This window comes from Ursus americanus, chromosome 8 (assembly GCF_024610735.1).
Source record: "Ursus americanus isolate L20-20 chromosome 8, mUrsAme1.1.p, whole genome shotgun sequence".
In the NCBI taxonomy this organism is placed as follows: domain Eukaryota; kingdom Metazoa; phylum Chordata; class Mammalia; order Carnivora; family Ursidae; genus Ursus; species Ursus americanus.
The window spans coordinates 42632759-42652993 of NC_142134.1; the positions used below are offsets into that span (position 1 = coordinate 42632759).

The following is a 20235-nucleotide window of genomic DNA, read 5'->3' on the forward strand; positions in this document are numbered from 1 at the left end:
ATTAAAGTCTTCATTGTAGTAGTTTGAATAATGAATGGAAGGTGAGAAAAACATAGTTCATGTGAGGACTCTTTCAAGATACTGGATGCAGAAGGAAAAGAGGTGGATACTCTCGTACATTAAGAGAGAAGAAAATAGAGGTTCGTATTCTTAGGCTGGGTAGACTTAGGCAGGTTTGTAGGCTATGTGTAAGGAGCCGCTGCTACCCTTAGAAATACTTGTTTGCAGTGTTGGCTATTGGCTGGTGTTTGGGAACTTAGACTTTAGGATGGTCCCCAGTATTCCCAAAATTTATAGGAACAGTTCACTGAGCCTAAACTGTTGAACAATGTGGTTTATATTGAACACCTGCTTTCCTTCTGGGACTCTGGAATTTTGGTATATGCTAAGTAGAGGGTGCATGTTTACCAGTTCCTGATAAAAGCCTTGGGCACTGAGTCTCTAATGAGCATTCCCGGTAGACAGTATTATGTACATATTGTCAAAACTAGTTGCTGCAGGAATTAAGCACATCCTTTTGTCTTCACTCTTACAAGAGACTCTTAAAAGCTTGCTCTTGGTTTCTTCTGGACTTTGCCTTATGTGCCTTCTCCTTTTGCTGATTTTGCTTTGTATCCTTTTGCTGTGGGTACAACTATATACTGAGTCATGTGAGCCCTCCTAGTGAATCATCAAACCTGAGGATAGTGTTGTGGACCTCCAGCACAGAGGGAGTGACCCCGAAGGCTGAAAATGGTGGTTGAGATTTGGAACAGTGTGATAGAAATAGAAATCATGGGCATCAGAGGGTGGGAGGGGTAGAGGGAAAAGCAGACTCCCCCCTGGGCAGAGAGCCCAATGTGGGACTCTATCCCAGGACCCTGGGATCATGACTTGAGCTGAAGGCAGACACTTAACCGACTGAGCTACCCAGGCCCCCTGAGCCTCTTACTATTTTTTAAAAAATAAAGCAAGATTGTCACTTCAGGGAAAACAACTGATAGCATTTGTTGTCAATAATGAAATTCTAGCTTTCAGATGAAAATTAGAATTTTGGAAAAATTGTATCTGTCACCATGAACATGACAGCTGCCCATACTTAAAAGACCTTTCTGATGAGATAAGTGGTTGTATCAATGAATGTGATGATTCTAATATCATACAATGAAGTGTGTCTAACATTTTGAAGATCTGAATAACTTAGTTTACTAATATATTCAAGGGCCAAATGTATGAAGTTAAAAATCAGGTATAGGTAAAACCATTCAAAATGCAAGATACACCAATGGAATTTAACAAAGTATTAAAAATTCATTGATGTAGTTTCAGTTTCCTCCTTGAAATAAACAGTTAAGACACTATCACTTGTCGAGTTTTGGTATATTATCAAGAATGATATACACAGGGGCGCCTGGGTGGCACAGTCGTTAAGCGTCTGCCTTCGGCTCAGGGTGTGATCCCACCGTTCTGGGATCGAGCCCCACATCAGGCTCCTCCCCTGGGAGCCTGCTTCTTCCTCTCCCACTCCCCCTGCTTGTATTCCCTCTCTCGCTGGCTGTCTCTGTCAAATAAATAAATAAAATCTTGAAGAAAAAAAAAGAATGATATACACCAATTTCCAACTTTGTATCTGGTGAGGCCTAATTTTCCTTATAAAATCAACCAAAGAGCATATTGCAGCAGATGGAATGCACAAAGAGATGTGAGAATCCAGCTGCCTTTCATTGTCAGACATTAAGAAGGTGTGGAAATATAAAACAATACTTTTCTAAAATTGTTTGGTTTGAAAAAGTTATTTCTTATAAAAATGTTATATTTGTTAGCATATACTGGGCTCATTTATGAATAACTTTTTTTAAGACTTATTTTTATTAGAGAGAGAGAGTCAGCTTGGGCAAGTGGGGGGAGAAGGGGCAGAGGGAGAAGAGAATCCCAAGGAGCCCCACACAAAGCTCAGTGTCACGACCCTGACATAACCACCTGAGCCGAAACTAAGAGTCGGTTGCTTAACTGACTGCGCCACCCAGGCGCCCCAATGAATCAGTTTTAAAAATGTTTTAGGTGTCTCGGTTCTAATGTCTAATCCAAAATATTGGTAAATATAAACCACATAAACTTAAGTTTATTGAGTTCCTCAAGGATGTAAGAGAGCAAAAAGGTCCTTATGCCAAATTTGAATACCCCTGTAGGACAGAACTATATTCCAAATGGAGATGAAGAAAGGGTGCCTGCCTATCATGGCGCATTCTGATTACTGGCAGAATTCTGCCAGTAATCACGAGTACTTGGTTTGAGTATTGAATGTCCTGTTTAGAGATTTTATTTTTTTAAAGATTTTATTTATTTATTTGACAGCATAAGCAAGGGGAGCAGCAGAAGGAGAGGGAGAAGCAGGCTCCCCACTGAGCAGAGGGCCTGACACAGGGACCCCGGGATCATGACCTGAGCTGAAGGCAGATGCTTAACCGACTGAGCCACCCAGGTGCCCCGTTGTTTAGAGATTTTGAAAGAGAAAGAGTACCGTTGGGATTCACTCCTGTGGGCTGGGGAGACTTCAGGGACTTTGAGTGCAGCATTATCTTGACACTTGTTACAGGTATTCTTGTTCAGTGGATGGGGGAATGAAAAAATCATTAGCACCAAATTAATGGCTGGTAGAAAAGCTAAGCATTCTCATATAGTGATAATCTTGTCACTAGGTAATCTTTCTTGGGACATTTTTTGGGGAGTGAGATGAAGGAAGAGGTAGGTTTACTGTCTGTTCCTAAAATACAGCTTAACAAAAAAGTATGACTGGAAGAGGAACTGAATGAATGTCCATGGAACGTAAGTTCTTACTCGGAAGAATAATTAGCCTGATTTAAAAGAGCCCTGACCTGCAGGAGCAAGAGGGCAATTAATTAGCTGGTTGTGCTCCCTGGGTAAAGAATCAACACTCAGTCACAGGGCCGATAAGTAAATATTCAGGCTCTAAAAAGAAAGGAAGTTGGGTTTAAGCTCATCTTGGACTGCTCCCTTCAACTTAGCATATTACATGGCAGCAAACTATAGTTATTTAATAAAATAATTTAATATGTGTTAAATGTCTTAATGGCTGGGATGAAAGGGGAAGACTTTTCTAGTTAGACTTGGAGGGGGGCTCCTGGGTGGCTTGGTTAAGTGTCAGACTCTTCTTTTCGGCTCAGGTCATGATCTCAGGGTCATGAGACGGAGCCCCATGTTGGACTTTGCGTTGGGCATGGAGTCAGCTTAAGATTCTTTTCCTCTGCCCTGCCCCCCCCCCCCCCCGCTTTGCATGCATGTGTTCTTTTTCTCTTAAAAAAAAAAAAAACAGGTGCCTGGGTGGCTCAGTCGTTAGGCGTCTGCCTTTGCCTCAGGTCACGATCCCAGGGTCCTGGGATCAGCCCTGCATCGGGCTCCCTGCTCAGCTGGGAGCCTGTTTCTCCCTTACCCTCTGCCCTTCCCCCTCCCCCCCATTCTCTCTCTCTCTGTCAAATAAATAAATTCTTTAAAAAAATAAACATGGTTGAAATGGAAACTTCATTGAAAGAGAATAGCTTCAGACCAGTGGAGATAATACTTCAAGAGATGGAAATTTATAATTTATAGTCAGTAAACATCTGTTGATTATCCTCCTTCCCTAAGGGAAATAGATGAAAAGGAGGTACATTATCTAGAGACCTCACAGAGAGCTGTCACCTAGCATTTCACACCACTTCCTCATTCCAGGAGTTTTGAGGTTGGACGTGAGTTATCTCTTAGGGCAAGGAGAACCATATTGTGGTGAGGCCTATAGACAGAAAATGGATTTAATGGAGTCTGTCAGTCTTAGAATGGCATTAATGCCAGAATTATGTAGAACAGTAACAGTTGCAGGTATATGTTTAGTATGAGAAGAACTTTGGCTTGGACTTAGGTAGTTGCGTTGTAATCTTTTCTGTAAATAGTATCCATTATTTATAAAGACAGATTAATGTCATTCAGTGCTGCTATAAAATAATGTATGAAATGGCTTAAGATGATGATAAAATGGTCTCCAGTGTCACCATCCACATGTATGGAAGTCTAGATAATGATGCAGACCATAACCTGACCACTGAAGTGTTTTGTTTGCCTTGCACAGTATTTCAAAGATGGGAAATTTTGCATAGAAGTCTGGTTTCCCAACTCCTCTTAGAGAAAATCATACAATCTCTCAGACGTGGGCCTGCGTCTAATATGACAGTAATCAGCTGAATCTGACCCATGACGCGTTCCCCTCATTCTGTATACCCTCCACTTGGCTAGTCTCCACCATTCCTTACTGCTTGCACACAGCTCATGTTACTCGATTTCCCTGTTTAGCTGTACTGATGGTTGAATTAGAAACCCCTGACCAGCCCTGCTGTTTCATGCAGAATATCTCAGGAGAGCCATCTTACTAGTGCAAGCTACCTAAAGTGCAGAACTGTATTTATAGGGGTGGTTAAGACCGTGAATCTGAAGGGTTCTCATCATAGAAAAAAAAAATTTGAGGAGATGGATGTTAACTAAACTTATTGTGGTAATCATTTCAGAATATATACATGTATCAAATCATTATGTTGTATACCTTAAACTAATACAGTGTTAAATGTCAAGTATATCTCAATAAAACAAAATTCGGCTTCAGGATCCAATAAAAGTCGTATTGAAGTATCTCAATTTGTATTTCTAGATGCAATCTACCATTACGAATGTGTCCATGAGTATTTTATTCTTTTCTAATAACTTATCCAAGAGTCAAGTGCCCAGTCAATCCTCATGATTTTTGCAGACATTTAAAAGCTTAAAGATATTAAAATGTACTACGTCAGTTCCATTTCTTTGGGAGTTCATCTAGCAAGTGTTGTAGTACTTCTGAGTTTTAAGTGGGCAGGCAGCTGACACATTGTTCCAGGTGTTTTAGCATTCTGTGGCTGTAACAACAGTGTGCATAGGCAGGTCCAGAAAATGCTAACTGATCAACTTGCATTCTTAGACATGTTAACTGCTTTATTGAGTGTTAACACGTGCTCTTAACCTAAAGAATAATCAATAGCGGAGATCGTAGCTTTCTAGTACTTAGTTGGAAGAATCTCAGTAATTTTTACAAAACTGAATAGTTGTATTTTCCACTACATTAATATTTTGCTTACAAACAGAGCCCCAAAGAAGTAATTTCTTTGTGTATTCTCAGCCTCTTATACAAAAGTTTTGATTCAGCTGCTAAAATTGCTTGTTACATTTCATAAATTGCTGATTTCAGTGTTTTTGTGTCTCAAAATTCCATTGTTACTTTGTATATCAAGTTGCATCTATTTACTTGACCTCTGATTAAGTTAAATGGTTTTTTTCCCACAATGACATGTAATAACATATTTTTCTTCTTTTTTAAAAAATAGATTTGGACTGAGCAACAAATTTGAATCAGAATTCCCTTCTTCATTAACTGGAAAAGTGAGTGTTATCATTTCCTTGGGTACTGTTTATATACTTCAAAAGTGAAGTCTTTTCCTAACAAATTACAGAAACAGTTATGCTAATAAGACATGTTTATTGACATTAATATTGCAGTGTTGTTATTTCTTAAAATTTTCTTTAGGTAGCTCCTGAAGAATTTAAAGCCAGCATCAACAGAGTTAACAGTTGTCTGAAGAAGAACCTTCCTGTTAATGTACGCTGGCTGCTTTGTGGCTGCCTTTGTTGCTGCTGCACATTAGGTTGCAGTATGTGGCCAGTTATTTGCCTCAGTAAAAGAGTAAGTTGAATTAATACATTTTAATTTTAATTTAGAAGTAGACAAGCAAGTCTTGCATTTGTCTTGGGTTTTTGTTTTTGTTTTTGTTTTGAATGCGTCACACCATGCTGAATACTATAAAAAATGATCTGATCCAATAGAGGAGTGATTAAGTAAATTACAGTATGTCCACATGCTGTTATATTAAATTTAATTATAAATTTCATTCATAATTTTTATGACCTAGGAGATTACCTAAGAATAGACTAGAATACAGCATTCTCTCTCTATATATACATTCATGGTGGTATAGCATAGTGATTGAGAATGCTGGGTTCAGGTCTACCACTTATCTCTGTGACTCTAGGCAAGTTTCCTCACCTCTTTAATCTCTAGTTGAGTGATCTGTAAAATGGCAGTATTCACCTACCTGCTTGAATAGGATTGTTGTAAGTATAAAATGAAGTAGTGTTTGTAAAGCTGTTAGCTAAATGGTTCAAAGTGTCTGATTGACATTGACTAATAGCAGTATTATTAATATGTAAGGTAGTACCCATAGAAGAAATAACATGGGTACAGTATTTATTTCTAATTGGTAATATTATGGGGAATTCTTGTTTCTTTTTAAGAAAATGTTTCTTTTCTTCTATACTTTACAAGTTTTCTGAAATGAGTACATAGTGATTCTGTAATCAGGAAAAATGATCTGAAGAGTCATAATTTTGACTGCTTATAATGAAAAATTTCTAAGATATGGGTGGAGATAAGGCAAATTGTTATAGATGGAACACATTACATTTTTGTTAAAGTTTTAAAAAATTAATGATAACTATATATATAAAAATGAAATACTGTTGAAACTGATTTGTGTGGCTACATTTCATTTTGTCATCAAATAATGGTAGGAAATACCAAAAAGCAAATTCTGTTTGTCCCTTAATTTCTGTTGTAAAATAAGCAGTATATTCCTACTGAAAAAAATTTTTAACTAATAACATTTTATTGATAAAAAGGAAATAATGCCTTTATAATAGAATTAATTTTGTAATATTTACTGTAATATTTGTAATATTTATTTTTTCTCCAAGAATATTTCTTCTTTTTATCGCCCATATTTCTGACCAGATCATCTTCAGACCACAGAATTTTTTTTTTTCCCCCTAATTTTCAGTTGTCCCTTGATGCACAATTGAATCTGCAGCTCTTGGAGTTTAGGTCCTCTCACTCCCGCCTACTCTTTGGGCATTTTCATTGTTTAAATGACTGCTGTCTCAGGGCGCTTAGGTGGCTCAGTTAGTTAAGCATCTGCTTTCTGCTCAGGTCATGATATTGGGGGGGGGGGTCCCTGCTCAGTGGGGAGCCTGCTTCTCCCTCTCCCTCTGTCCCTCCCCTGTACTTGTGCTCGCTCTCTCTCAAGAGAATAAAAAAAATAAAATAAATGACTGCTGTATCCCATTTGGTTGGCAATTTGTTTTTTTTTTTTTTAAGATTTTATTTATTTATTTGACAGAGAGACAGTCAGCGGGAGAGGGAACACAAGCAGGGGGAGTGGGAGAGGAGGAAGCAGGCTCCCAGTGGAGGAGCCCGAATGGGGCTCGATCCCAGGACTCTGGGATCATGCCCTGAGCCGAAGGCAGACGCTTAATGACTGAGCCACCCAAGCGCCCCGGCTATTTGCTATTGTGTAACACAAGGAATCATAAAAATTTTATTTTAGGAATCTGTGTGATATAGTTTTTTTGAGGTTTTGAGATCCTTTGTGTTTTACTTTTTTTTTTTTTTGAAGATTTGTGTATTTATTTGTTTATTTAGAGAGCCAGCAGGGGGAGGGGTAAAGGGAGAGGAAGAGAGAGAATCTCAAGCAAATTCCCTGCTAAGCACAGAGCCTACTGTGGGGCTCGATCCCACGATCGTGAGATTACGACCTGAGCCGAAATCAAGAATCTGATGCTGAACCGACTGAGCCACCCAGGCGCCCCTGTTTTTTACTTTTTAAATGAGAAAACAAGATACTGCACTGTGTGCACAGCATAGGATTTAGAAAACAAAACTCAACTTCCTACTCTTCTCCATTCATTTTTAGCAACATAAGGTCATTTTTCAGATGATTTCATTAAATTCCTTTTTATTTGAGTCATAGAATAGATTGATTTTTTTAGGCTATTTTCATCTGTGGTTTCGGAAAGTACATTTCATTTAACGATGTAGTATTAGGTCTAAGGTCTCTCTTTGTATGTATATGATTTAATTTTATATGGACTTTACTATCTAGTGAGTGCAAACGAATATGGTTACTGTTCAGATAAAAAGCTGTGCATTTCCGTGTCTTGGGTGTAAACTATTCTATACCCATGGAGAGAGTGACACTTCTTGCGTCTATATGAAGGTGTTAGAGACCCTGAAAAGAGTGGTGCTGTGTACGATGGGAACAGGATAATTTAGAGTAGGGCTTTTTAACTTGTTGTCATGGATCCTTTTGGTGTTCCAGGGAAGTCTATGAACCCTTGATAAAGTTATCAAAGTACTAAAACCCCTCAGTTAGGGGTGCCTGGGTGGCCCAGTAGGTTAAGTGTCTGCCGTCAGCTCGGGTCATGATCTCAGGGTCCTGGGATCGAGCCCCAGCTGGGGATCCCTGCTCAGTGGGGAGCCTGCTTTTCCTTCTCCCTCTCCCTCTGTGCTCGCTCTCCCTCTCTTGCTCTCTCTCAAATAAATAAAATCTTAAAGAATAAGACCCCTCAGATATATTATTTATAAATGTTTATTAATGTATACAAAGTAAGATAGCGGAGAATCTATGGTAATGTGTTGTGATAGGAAAAATCTGATTTCTATGAGTGATAGAGATACAGGTCCTGTTTAGTCTACCACAGTTAGTTGCATGCATTCATAACCTAAGGAAACTATACCACATTTCAGTTAGAGGTTAGTGTAAATAAAGATGAATTTTTGTTTTATCCACTTCCATGGATTCCTAGAATTTTATCTAGGTATTCCATGTTAAGAATAAGAACCCTTGATTGAGAGGTACTAGTATAAATAAAGGCTAAAACCCTGCCTGATTCTTAGCCTCTGAACTTTTCCTTTGTCCTCATTTGTGATGTGGAATATGGTTGCAGTTGTCTCAGATTCTTAAGACAAATCAGGACCAACGGCATACTTCATATGCAGCTCAGCATTTTCACCTTCATGACATTATTCAGTAATTTGGGTAACTTGATTTCTGCCTTAAGTTTGAAATCCATCTCCAACTGAGTGTCCCTTTTTATGAACTGACTTTGTTCTGGAGACATTGTTTTTAAATCTGTATTATTATTATTGTTATTCCTTCCAAGTTGCCTTTCCTTTTTAAAAAAAATTGCCATAACCTGTTTTTGAAAATTATTATACAGCAAAATTCACTTTTTGGTGTATAGTTTTATGATTTTTGACAAATGCATACAGTTGTGTAACTATCACCACAGCCAAGATATATTACTATTCTCTCCAAAAAAAAACTTCCTTGTGCTGTCCTTTGTAGTCCTACACTTTTCAGCTCTTAAATCCTGACAACCCTGATCTGTTTGTCTTTTCTAGCTTGTTATGTAAATGGAACTATACAGTATATGTAGCCTTTTGAGTCTAGCTTTTTCCATTTAGCTAGTACATTTGAGAGTCATCTGTTTTGTTGCATGTATCAATAGTTTATTCTTTTTTTCTTTTTTTTTTTGCTGAGTAGTTTTCCATTGTATGGATGTGTCATAATTTGTTTATCCACTCACCAACTGAAGAAGGACATTGGGTAGTTTCCAGTTTTGATGATTTTGAATAAAGATGCTGTAAATGGGGGCACCTGGGTGGCTCAGTCATTAAGCATCTGCCTTCAGCTTGGGTTGTGGTCCCAGCGTCCTGGGATCTAGCCCTGCGTTGGGCTCCCTGCTCAGCAGAGGCCTTGTTTCTCCCTCTGCTTGCTGCTCCCCCTACTTGTGCTTGCTCTCTCTGTCATATAAATAAAATCTTAAAAAAAAAAAAAAAGATGCTATAAATGTTCACATGTACGTTTTTCTGTGAACCTAAGTTTTTACTTTTATGAGTTGGGTTGCTGGATCCTGTAGTAACTGTGTGGTTAATTTTATAGGAAACTTCCAAATTGTTTTCCCAAGTGGCTCTACCATTTTACATTCCAGCCAGCAATATAGGAGAGTGCAAGTTGTTCAGCATCTTTGCCAGGACTTGGTGGTGTTAGTTTAAGAAATTTTAGTCATTCTCATAGATGTGGTGGCATCTCATTCTGGTTTTAATTCACACTACCCTCATGACTAACCATATTGAGCACCTTGCCATTTGTAAAACCTCTTTGTTAAAGTGTTTATTCAAATATTTTGCCTATTATTAAATAGTGTATTGTTGAGCTTTGAGAGTTCTTTATATGTTCTGAATATAAGTCCCTTGTCAGCTATATAATCAACTATATTTTTCCAGTCTGTAGCTTGTCTTTTTTTCTCTTAATGTCTGTGGCAGAGCAAAATTTGATTTTGATGAAGTCTCATTTACCAGTTTTTAAAAAATGGATTGTGTGTTTGTATGTTATATCTAAGGATTCTTTGCTTAAACCAAGATCACAGACTTTTTCTCCTATGATCTCTTCTGCATTTACTTTCAGATCTGTGACCCATTTTGAGTCAATTTTTGTATAGGTGTGAGGCACAGGTCAGAGTTCATTTCTTTGCATAGGACTATGAGTTTTCTAGCACCATGTGTTGAAAAGACTGTTTTTTCCTCATTAAATTGCCTTTGTACATTGACAAAAGTCAGTCAACCATATTTATGTGGATCTATTTCTAAACTCTATGTATGTATTTCTTTGTGGATCTATTTCTAAACTCTATGTATGTATTTCTTTGTGCTTAGTGCTATTGTTAATGGTATTGTTTTCTAAATTTTGATTTCCAGTTCATTGCTAGTACATAACAAGTACAATTGATTTTTATATATTCACTTTGTATTCTGTGACCTTTCCAAATTCACTTATTAAATTGTTTTTGTAAATTCCACAGGATGTTCTGTGTAGATAATAACCATGTTGTCTGAGAGTCGTGATAGTTTTATTTCTTAGTTTCTAATCTGCATACCTTTTATTTATTTTTCTCTTTTTTTCCACTGGGCAAGACTTCCAGTAAAATGTTGAGTAGGAGTGATGAGAGTGGACTCATTGCTTCAGTCCTGATTTTCTCTATTGTTTTTCTGTTTTCAATTTCATTGATTTTTGCTCTTATTTTTATTATTTCTTCTTCTTGTTTTGGATTTCATTTACTATTTTTTAGTTTCTTAAAATCAACGCAGAAGATATTGATGTGAGAGTTTTCTTTTTTATATGCTGATATAAGCATATAAGCTAAAATTGTTCTCTAAAGCACTGCTTTGACTGCATTCCATATTTTACTTTCACTAAGTTAAAAATGTGTTATGATTTTCCCTGAGACTTCCTCTTTGATTATGTGTTATTAAGAAGTGTGTTATTTAACCTCCAAATATTTAGGAATTTTCCAGACACCTTTGTGTTACTGATATCTAGTTTAATTTTGTTGTCAGGGAGTATACTTTGTGTGATTTCATTTTTTAAAATGTGTTGTTTTATTTTATGGTCTCAAGTATAGTGTGTTTTGTTAATGACATCTTACAATTTTTGTTTTTATTTTTGCAGCTTTATTGAGATGTAATTAACGTACAATAAACTGCACATATTTAAAGTGCCATTTGATGAGTTTTGTCATATAACTAACACCTGTATACATGTGTATGTCAAAATAGTGAACATCTTCATCACCCCCAAAAGTTTCCTTATGTCTCTTCCTCCCCACCCCTTCCAGGCAACTGCTGATCTGCTTTCTGGCAGTATAGATTAGTTTGTATTTTCTAGAGTTTTATATAAATGGAACTACACAATACGTATTCTTTTTTGTTTCTTTTACTCATGATTATTTTGAGATTCATCCATGTTGTTGGATCAATGGTATTCATTCCCTTTAATGCTGAGTAATGTTTTATTTTATGGATATACCACATTTATTTATTTGATTGCCATTTGTGTTTCCAGTTTTTGTCTATATAAATAAAGCTGCATGACTGTTCTTGTTCAAGTCTTTTTGTAGGCATATACTTTCTTTTCTCTTGAGTAAAAATTTCTAGGAATAGAGTAGTTTAATCATATAGTGTATATGTGTTTAACTTTTTAAGGAACTGAGAAACTAATTGCCAAAGTGGTGCTATTACTTTACATTTCTACCAGCAGTAAATGAGAGAGTCTCTTCTGCTGTATTGACCACATTTAGTATGGTTAGTCTTTTTAATTTTAGTCATCCTAATAGGAGTGTAGTGTTATCATTATGGTTTTAATTTGTATTTCCTTAATAGTACATGATCTTGAGCATGTTTTCATGTTTATTTAACACTTGTGGATGTTCTTTGTTGAAGTGTTCCAACTTTTTGCCTGTTTTTTTAATTGAGTTGTTTCTTTGTTGTTGAGTTTTGAGAATTGTTTGTATATTATGGGTACAAGTGTATGCTTTAAGATCTCCCAATTAGTGATTTGACTTTTCATCCCCTAACAATTCTTTCAAAAGCAGAAATTTCTAATTTTAATAAAATCCAGTTTGTTCATTTTTCCTTTTATGGATTGTGCTGTTAATGTTATACCTAATAACCCTTCCTAAGCCTAAATACAAAGATTTTTTCACTGTGTTTACTCTAGAATTTTTATAGTTCCACGTTTTACTTTTAGGTCTAAGATTCATTCTGAGTTAAAATTTTTATATGGTGCAGTGTATCGATTGAAGTTAATTATTTATTTATTTATTTTTTTGTGTATAGATACCCAGTTGTTCATTCACATTTGTTATAAAGGCTATTCTTTCTTCACTGAATTGCCTTTGTACTTCTGTTGGAAATCAGATGCCATATGTGTCTGTTTCTAAACTCTGTTCTGTTCTGTTGATGTGTTTATTTTGATGCAAAATACCACACTGTCTTGAGTATTGTAGCTTTATAATTACATCTTATAATTGGATAGTGTTAGCTCCCCAACTTCATACTCCTTTTTCAAAGTTGTTTTGCTTTTTTTTTTTTTTTTTAAGATTTTATTTATTTATTCGATGGAGAGAGAGACGGCCAGCGAGAGAGGGAACACAAGCAGGGGGAGTGGGAGAGGAAGAAGCAGGCTCCCAGCAGAGGAGCCTGATGTGGGGCTCGATCCCAGGACTCTGGGATCACACCCTGAGCCAAAGGCAGATGCTTAACAACTGAGCCACCCAGGCGCCCCTCAAAGTTGTTTTGCTTTTTACATTGTTTGTATTCCATATAGATTTTAGAATCAGCTTGTCAGTTTCTACAAAGAAAATCCTGTTGGAATTTTAGTTTGGATTGCACTGAGTCTATGTATCAATTTTGGGATATTGATATCTTAAAAATATTTAGTCTTTTGACCCATGAAATAGTGTCTTACTCCATTTACTTAAGTCTTCAACATTTTTTTCCTGAGCAATGTTTTAAGTTTTGAGTGGACATGTCTTGCATATCTTTATATGGTTTTATACTCGGGTATTATTTTTTATGCAATTTCAAATGGTACATATTTTTATTTTTTATTTATTTAAAAAAATTTTTTAACGATTTTATTTGTTTATTTTGACAGAGACGGGGAGAGAGCACAAGCAGGAGGGGAGTGGAGGCAGAGGGAGAGGGAGAAGCAGGTTCCCAGCTGAGCAAGGAGCCCCATGTGGGGACCCTGGGATCATGACCTGAGGCAAAGGCATATGGTTCACTGACTAAGCCACCCAGGCACCACTATTTTTAAAATTTTTAATTAAGTTTTAAATTTTAATTCCAGTATAATTAACATACATATTGTATTAGTTTCAGGTATACAATATAGTGATTCCCCAATTCTGTACATTATCAGTGCTCATCATAAGTGTACTCTTTAATCCCCGTCATCTGTTTCACCCCCCCCCCACCCCGCTGGTAACCATCAGTTTGTTGTCTATAGTTAAGAATCTGTTTCTTGGTTTCTCTCTCTCGCTCTCTCTCTCTTTTTTTTTTTTGGCCTTTGCTCCTTTGTTTTGTTTCTTAAATTCCACATATGAGTGAAGTCATATGGTATTTGTCTTTCTCTGAGTTACTTTGCTTAGCATTACATTTACATTCTCTAACTCCATCCATGTTGTTGCAGATGGCAAGATTTCGTTCTTTTTTATGGCTGAGTAATATCCCGTTGTGTGTGTGTGAGAGAGAGAGAGTCAGTGTGTATGTGAGTGTATACCACATCTTCTTTATCCCTTCATATCGATGGACACTTGGGCTGCTTCCATAATTTGGCTATTGTAAATAGTGCTGCAGTAAACATAAGGGTGCATATACCCCTTTGAATTAGTGTTTTGGTATTTTTTTGGGTAAATACACAGTAGTGTGATTATTTGATCGTAGGATAGTTCTATTTTTAACTTTACGAGGAACCCCAGACTGTTTGATGGAGTGGCTGTACAGATTTGCATTCCCACCAGTAGTGCATGAGGGTTCCTTTTTCTCCACCTTCCCACCAGCGCTTGTTGTTTCTTAAGTTTTTGATCTTAGCCATTCTGACAGGTGTGAGGTGATATCTCATGTAGTTTTGATTTGCATTTCCCTGATAATAAGTGATGGTGAGTATCTTTTTATGTGTCTCTTGGCCATTTGTATGTGTGTATTCTTTGGAGAAATGTCTGTTCATGTCTTTTTTAATTGGATTATTTGTTCTTTGGGTATTGAATTGTGTACGTTTTTAATATATTTTGGGTACTCTTTATTGGATATGTCATTTCCAAATATCTTCTACCATACAGTGTGTTGCCTGTTAGTTTTGTTGATTGTTGCCTTCACTGCGCAGAAACTTTTTATGTTAATGTAGTCCCAATAGTTTATTTTTGCTTTTATTTCCCTTGCCTCGGAAGATGTATATAGAAAACTGTTGCTACAGTCAGTGTCAGAGAAATTACTGCTTGTGCTCTTCCTAGGATTTTTATGGTTTCAGGTCTTAACATTTAGGTCTTTAATAAATTTCAAGTTTATATTTTTGTGTATGGTAGAAGAAAGTGGTCTAGTCTCATTCTTTTGCATGTAGCCATCCAGTTTTCCCAGCACCATTATTGAAGAGACTGTCTTTTTTCCATTGTATATCCTTTTCTTCTTTGTTGAAGATTAATTGGTCATATAATTGTGGGTTTATTTCTGGATTTTCTATGCTGTTCCATTGATCTGTGTGTCTGTTTTGAGCCAGTACCTTCCTGTCTTGATCACTACAGCTTTGTAATATAACTTGAAGTCTGGAATTGTGTATAAATAGTATATATTTTAAAATTTTCAATTATTTTTTCTTGCTAGGGTATAGTTTTGCTAAACTCAACCTTTTCCATTAACTTATTTGTGGAGTATTGAATTTCTTTATAGACAGTCATATCATCAACAATGAAGACAATATTGCTTTCCTTTGTAATATAGATGTTTTGTTGTTGCTTTTCGTCATTGCACTGACTAGAATCTCCAGAAAAACATTGATGAGAAGTAGTGAGAACAGATATTCTTATTTTACTCCTGATCTAGGAAAAATGAATTTACATTTTCTTCATTTTTTTATCATCTTAATTGTAGGGTTTTTAAATTTTAAGGATTTTATTTATTTATTTGAGAGAGAGTGTGCATAAGCAGGGAGGAGGGGCAGCAGGAGAGAGAGAAGCAGACTCCCTCAATGTCAGGACCCAGGTGGGGCTCGATCCCAGGACCCTGGGATCATGACTTAAGCTGAAAGCAGATACTTAACCAACTAAGCCACCCAGGCGCCCCAATTGTAGGGCTTTTGTAAATTTTTTTTGTTTGTTTTTGTTTTTGTTTTTAAATCAGCTTGAGGAAGTTTTATTCTACTAGTTTGCAGAAAGTTTTTATCCAGAATACATGTTGGATTTTGTCAAATGCGTTTTCTTCTTCTTTAGAGAGATTTTAAAATTAGAAATATGTTGAATTACATTGATTGATGTTAAACCAACCTTGCATTCCTGGAATGAAGCCCACCTGGTTGGTCATGTCTATTTCTCTTTTGATATTTCTGTTGCATTTGATAGAATATAACTTTGTTTAGAAGTTTTATATCTAGGGCCCTCTGGCTGGGTCAGTTGGTAGAGTGCGTAACTCTTGATCTCAGGGTCAGGAGTTCAAGCCTCACATTGGGTGTGGTGCCTACTTTTAATTAATTACAAAAATTTTACATCTATGTTCATGAGGGATATTTTTCTGTAGTCTTTTCTTGTAATATCTGATTTTAGCATCAGGGTAATGATAGCCTCATAAAATGAGTTGGGAAGTGTTATTTCCCTTCATTTTCCTGGAAGAGTTTGTGCAGAATATTCATTGTTTTAGCCTTAAATTTTGGAGAAGCCATTTGGGACTGGAAGGTTTTTTGTTGGAAGAGTTTAAACTACAAATTCAATTTCTTTGATAGACATGGGACTTTTCAGGACATCTGTTTTATCTTGGTTGAGCTTAATAGTTTCTGTTTCTCAAGGAAGTTGTCCATTTTATTGTAGTTGTTTATAATAAGCATAATATATACTAATTACCTTTTTACCTTTTGTAAAGTCTCTAGTGATCATTACTTTTCTTATTCCTGAAATTGTTAGTTTATCTTTCCTTTGTCTCTCTTTTTTTTTCCTGGCCACTTTCGCTGGAGGTTTATCAATTTTATTAATCAACTCAAGAGACCAGCTTTTGGTTTCATTGTCTATTTCTATTGATTTTATGTTTATATTTCATTGGTTTTAGTTTGACTTTTATTATTTCTTCTTTGAGTTTAACTTTTTTTTTTTCTAGTTTCTTAAGGTGGAAACAAAGGTCATAAGTTTGAGACTTTTCTTCTGGTGTTTAGTATTATAAATTTCCCTTTTCTTCTGGTGTTTAGTATTATGATTTTCCTTTCTGAATACTACATTCTTTGTATTCCCCAAATTTTGATATGTTGTGTTTTAATTTTCATTTAGTTCATTTTGCTTTTATATTTCTCTTTTGATTTCGTCTGTGACCAATGCATTATTTAGAAGTATTTTATTTAGCTTTTAGATATTTGGGGGACTTCATAGAGATCTTTTTGTTATTTATTTGTAAATTTACAAATTAAATAAAAAATTAACAGTGTGGTTAGATAACACTGTTTTGAATCCTTATAAATGTTTTAAGGATTGTTTTATTCCAAAATATGAGCTATCTTGATAAATTAATTGATTATTGTGCACTTGAATATATTCATCTGTTATTGGGTGGAGTGTTTTATAAATGTCAATTATGTCAGGTTTGTTGATATGTTTAGATCATCTGTATTCTCACTGATTTTCTGACTCTTCTATCAATTATCAAGAGAGTAGTATTAAAATCTCTGACTATAATTATGTAATTGTGGGTTTGTCTATTACAGTTTTTGTTTTATGTATTGTGACACTGTAATTAGGTGCATAAACTTTCAGGTTTTTTTTTTTTAAAGATTTTATTTATTTATCTGACAGAGATAGAGATAGCCAGCGAGAGAGGGAACACAAGCAGGGGGAGTGGGAGAGGAAGAAGCAGGCTCATAGCGGAGGAGCCTGATGTGGGGCTCGATCCCACAACGCCGGGATTGCGCCCTGAGCCGAAGGCATGCGCTTAACCGCTATGCCACCCAGGCGCCCCTAGTTTCAGGTTTTATATCTACTTTGTGGGTTGACCTGTATCATTATGAAATTGACCTTTTTTTTTTTTTTTTAAAGATTTTATTTATTTATTTGACAGAGAGAGAGACTGCCAGTGAGAGAGGGAACACAAGCAGGGGGAGTGGGAGAGGAAGAAGCAGGCTTCTAGCGGAGCATGGAGCCCGATGCGGGGCTCGATCCCAGGGACCTGGGATCACGCCCTGAGCCGAAGGCAGACGCTCAACGACTGAGCCACCCAGGCGCCCCTGAAATTGACCTCCTTTATCTTCAGTATTTTTTTTTTTGAAAAGTACTTTATCTAATATTAATTTAGTCATTTCTACTTTCTTTTGATTACTATTCATGTTGCATATATTTTTTTCATGTTTTTGCTTTTAACATATTTGTGCCTTTATTTAAAGTTCATTTCTTGGGGCGCCTGGGTGGCTCAGGTTAAGCATCAGCATCAGGTCTTGATCTCAGGGTCATGACTTCAAGCCTGGCATTGGGCTCCATGCAGAGCTTGGAGCCTACTTAAAAATAAATAAATAAAGTTCGTTTCTTATGGCAGTGTTGGATCTTGCTTTTTCATTCAATCTGTCAGTCTCTGCATTTTAGGGATTTTGGACTGTTTACATTTATTGTGCCAAATTTAAAATTTCATTTTACTATTTGTTTTTTTTCTACATCAGTTTTTCATTTCCATTCTCATTTTCTATCTTTTTATTTTTCTGAATAATAATTTATTGAGGTGAAATTTGCATAACAGAAATTAACCATTATAAAGTAAGCAATTTAGGGGCACCTGGGTGGCACAGCAGTTAAGCGTTTGCCTTCGGCTCAGGGCGTGATCCCAGCTTTATGGGATCAAGCCCCACACCAGGCTCCTCCGCTAGGAGCCTGCTTCTTCCTCTCCCATTCCCCCTGCTTGTGTTCCCTCTCTCGCTGGCTGTCTCTATCTCTGTCAAATAAATAAATAAATAAATAAAATCTTAAAAAAAAAAATAAAGTAAGCAATTTAGTAGCAATTTAGTACATTCACAGTGTTGTACAATTATCATCTCTATCTAGTTCCGAAACATTTTCATCACTCCAAAGTAGAACTCCTTAACCAGTAAGCATTTTCTCTTCATTACCTTCTCCCTCCAGCCCTGGCAACCATCATTCTGGGTTTAGTCTCTATGGATTTATCCATTTTGGATATTTCATATAAACGGAAACACAATGTATGGGCTTTTGTGTCTGGCTTCTTTTACTCAGGATAGTGTTTTTGAGGTTCATCCATGTGTCAATACTTCATTCTCTTTTATGGATAGATAATATTCCATTGTATGTATATACCACGATTTGTTTATCCATTCATCCATTGATGGACTTTTGGACTATTTTCACCCAAAAGGTGATTAGTGCTTCTGTGAACATGGGTGTACATGTATTTGATACTTATTTCCAGTTCTTTTGGGTATATACTTAGAAGTGTGGGATCATAAGGTAATTTTATGTTTAACTTCTTTTTATTTTATATATATATATTTTTTTACAAAGTTGTTCTAAAGATTTATTTATTTATTTATTTATTTGAGATAGAGACAGTGAGAGAGAGCACAAGCGGGGAGCCTGACACAGGGCTCGATGCCAGGACCCTGAGACCATGACCTGAGCCAAAGGCAGATGCTTAACCAACTAACCCATCCAGGCTCCCCATTATTTTATCTTGCTTTTTTTAGAGAGAGGTGGGAAGGGGCAGAGGGAGAACAAGAGGGAAAATCTTAAGCAGGCTCCATGCCCAGTGTGGAGCCCAAGACAGGGCTCGGTCTCAAGACCCTGAGATTATGACCTGAGCTGAAATCAAGAGTCAGACACTTACCGACTGTGTTACCCAGGCTCCCCTCTATGTTTAACTTCTTGGGGAACCATTGCAGCATTTAGTCTAGGGCTAATTATTCCCTACCAGTGAGGCAAGACTATCTTGGATACTTTTTAAAAAAAATTTTTTTAAAGATTTTATTCATTTACATATTAGAGAGAGTGCAAACAGGGGTGGTGGGGAGGGGGAAGGGATGAGCAGACTCCCCACTGAGCATGGTGCAGGGCTCGTGGGGGCCTATCTCAGGACCCTGAAACCATGACCTGGGGCTAAATGAAGTGTCAGACACTCAAAGGACTGAGCCACCCAGGCGCCCCTATCCTGATTAGTCTTTTTAATGGCCTGTGAATTGTGATATTTTCTAGTGTGACTGATGGAAAGAAGCAATTTGCTGATCTTTGTGAGCTTTGGGCATTGTTACCTCTGATCCTTTCTAGTAGTTTTTTTTGCTCCTCCTCTGATAGTTCCTTTACCTGCATGCATTCCTCAGTACTCACCTTAATACTTAGTAGGGACTGCCTGCAGATCTTTGCAGTTCATTCTCTGTGTAGCATTCTCCTCTCTGGTACTCTGTTCTGTGGCTTCTAGCTGCCCTGGTCTCCCCAGACTCAGCTTTGTCTCCTTAACTTAGGGAGTCCCCAGGCTTTGTCTGGGCTCTTTCCATTTGCTGTGGCCTGGCAGCTCTCTTATATCCATAAACTTGGGAAATCATGGGTCCTGTCTCATTTTTTTCTGATCTCTCAGGAATCAGTGTCTTTTGTTGTTTATTGTCCATTGTCTTTAAAACAGTTTCATGTCTTGCCCCTCCCTCCCTTTTTTGTCGTGTCAGGCCAGAGGGTAAATCTGGTACCTGGTGCAGTATCTTTGCTGAAAATGAAAGTCTGAATGTTCTCTTTTTATAGAAGCATTCTTGACACGTAAGTACTACTCTAGAT

General features: G+C 36.8%; 1 protein-coding gene across 2 annotated transcripts in view; it reads left to right on the forward strand.

Annotated features, from left to right (window-relative positions):
• The window catches only part of CHIC2 (cysteine rich hydrophobic domain 2), a 56914-nt gene that overhangs the window by 14761 nt on the left and 21918 nt on the right, over positions 1-20235 (forward strand). For both annotated transcript variants that reach the window (XM_045816039.2, XM_045816040.2), the window contains 2 exons: positions 5382-5436; positions 5582-5737. In XM_045816039.2, coding sequence (XP_045671995.1) covers positions 5382-5436; positions 5582-5737 — 211 coding nt within the window. The remainder of the gene's footprint in view (positions 1-5381; positions 5437-5581; positions 5738-20235) is intronic.